Genomic DNA, 1033 nt, shown 5'->3' with positions numbered 1-1033 from the left:
TACCTTCTAGTCCGAATGGTAACCGAGGCTACAACTGTCTACATCCACAATATTTACGTTCCCGTGAATGCGTCGGAGCGTTCCCACTTTTACCGATCTCTACCTACAGAATTTGATCAAAATTCTCATCATTTGGTTCTCGGTGACCTTAATGTGGCGATCGATCCTATTCTGGACTCCCGTGGGGTGACCAGCGCGTCCGATACATCTCGGGGATATCTCCTTAGTTGGCTGTCAACGCTACACGTCACGGACGCGTGGCGCCTTCGGTTTCCGTGCCGGCGTCTGTTCTCCGGCCCTACGCCTCGGATTAACCGACTTGACTACGTCTTTATCAGTGATAACTGGGTTGACTCAAGGTTTGAAGAAGCGAGGTATTTTCAGGCACCACATAGCGGGGATCATCTCGCTCTCCGGGTGACCTTGGGTACGCCAAGTCGTCGCCCACTACCTGCGTATTGGCGCCTTAACCCCACAACACTTCAGGATGACGCAGTTCGTCAGACTATTATACAAGACATCCGGCAACTGCAGCGAACAACTCGTCATACATCGAGTCCAGGGCTTGTCTGGGAGGGGTGGAAGCGGAGAATAAAGTCTCTGCTCCAGCTAGCCCAGGCGAAGGCGGGAGATCAAGAGAACGACATTCTTCGTGCGTATCGCTCTCACGTGACGAGGACGAACCAAGCGTATGAGACGATCCAAGCACCGAGACAGCTGAGCCCTTAACTGAAGCGATTACAGCGGTTGAATCTCTCGAGCAAGTCCTTGCAGACCGTCGGTGGGAGGATGATTTTGACTATCATGCGCATCAAATGGAGGCATCTACTGCTGCATTTTTTCGTCCACCTTCCCCAATATTACGATCGACCGCGGTAACTAGTGTCGTTCTACCGGACGGCTCAGAATGTGACGATCCTGCGGATATTAGCGATCAATTTAGGCAACATTGGGGGATCATATTCGGCGATGAGCGCTTTGCTGGAGATGAACCTCCTACCGTTCGATCGGCGACGGATAAGCTACTCACTTT

At 52.1% G+C, this 1033-nt stretch overlaps 1 protein-coding gene across 1 annotated transcript in view; it reads left to right on the top strand.

Moving 5' to 3' along the window:
- Window positions 1-15: 15 nt before the first annotated feature.
- PHALS_00980 (Endonuclease/exonuclease/phosphatase) overlaps window positions 16-1033 on the top strand; it is a gene marked incomplete at both ends in the record, with an annotated part of 1094 nt that continues 76 nt past the window's right edge. Inside the window, 2 exons of the mRNA XM_024730757.1 lie at window positions 16-652; window positions 718-1001. Of these exons, the coding sequence (XP_024581003.1) occupies window positions 16-652; window positions 718-1001 (921 nt within the window). The remainder of the gene's footprint in view (window positions 653-717; window positions 1002-1033) is intronic.

Source organism: Plasmopara halstedii (assembly GCF_900000015.1).
Source record: "Plasmopara halstedii genome assembly, contig: Scaffold_1211, whole genome shotgun sequence".
NCBI classification, from domain to species: Eukaryota; Oomycota; class Peronosporomycetes; order Peronosporales; family Peronosporaceae; genus Plasmopara; species Plasmopara halstedii.
The sequence above is the reverse complement of the archived record's forward strand: the minus strand, read 5'-3'. Positions and strand labels throughout refer to the sequence as shown.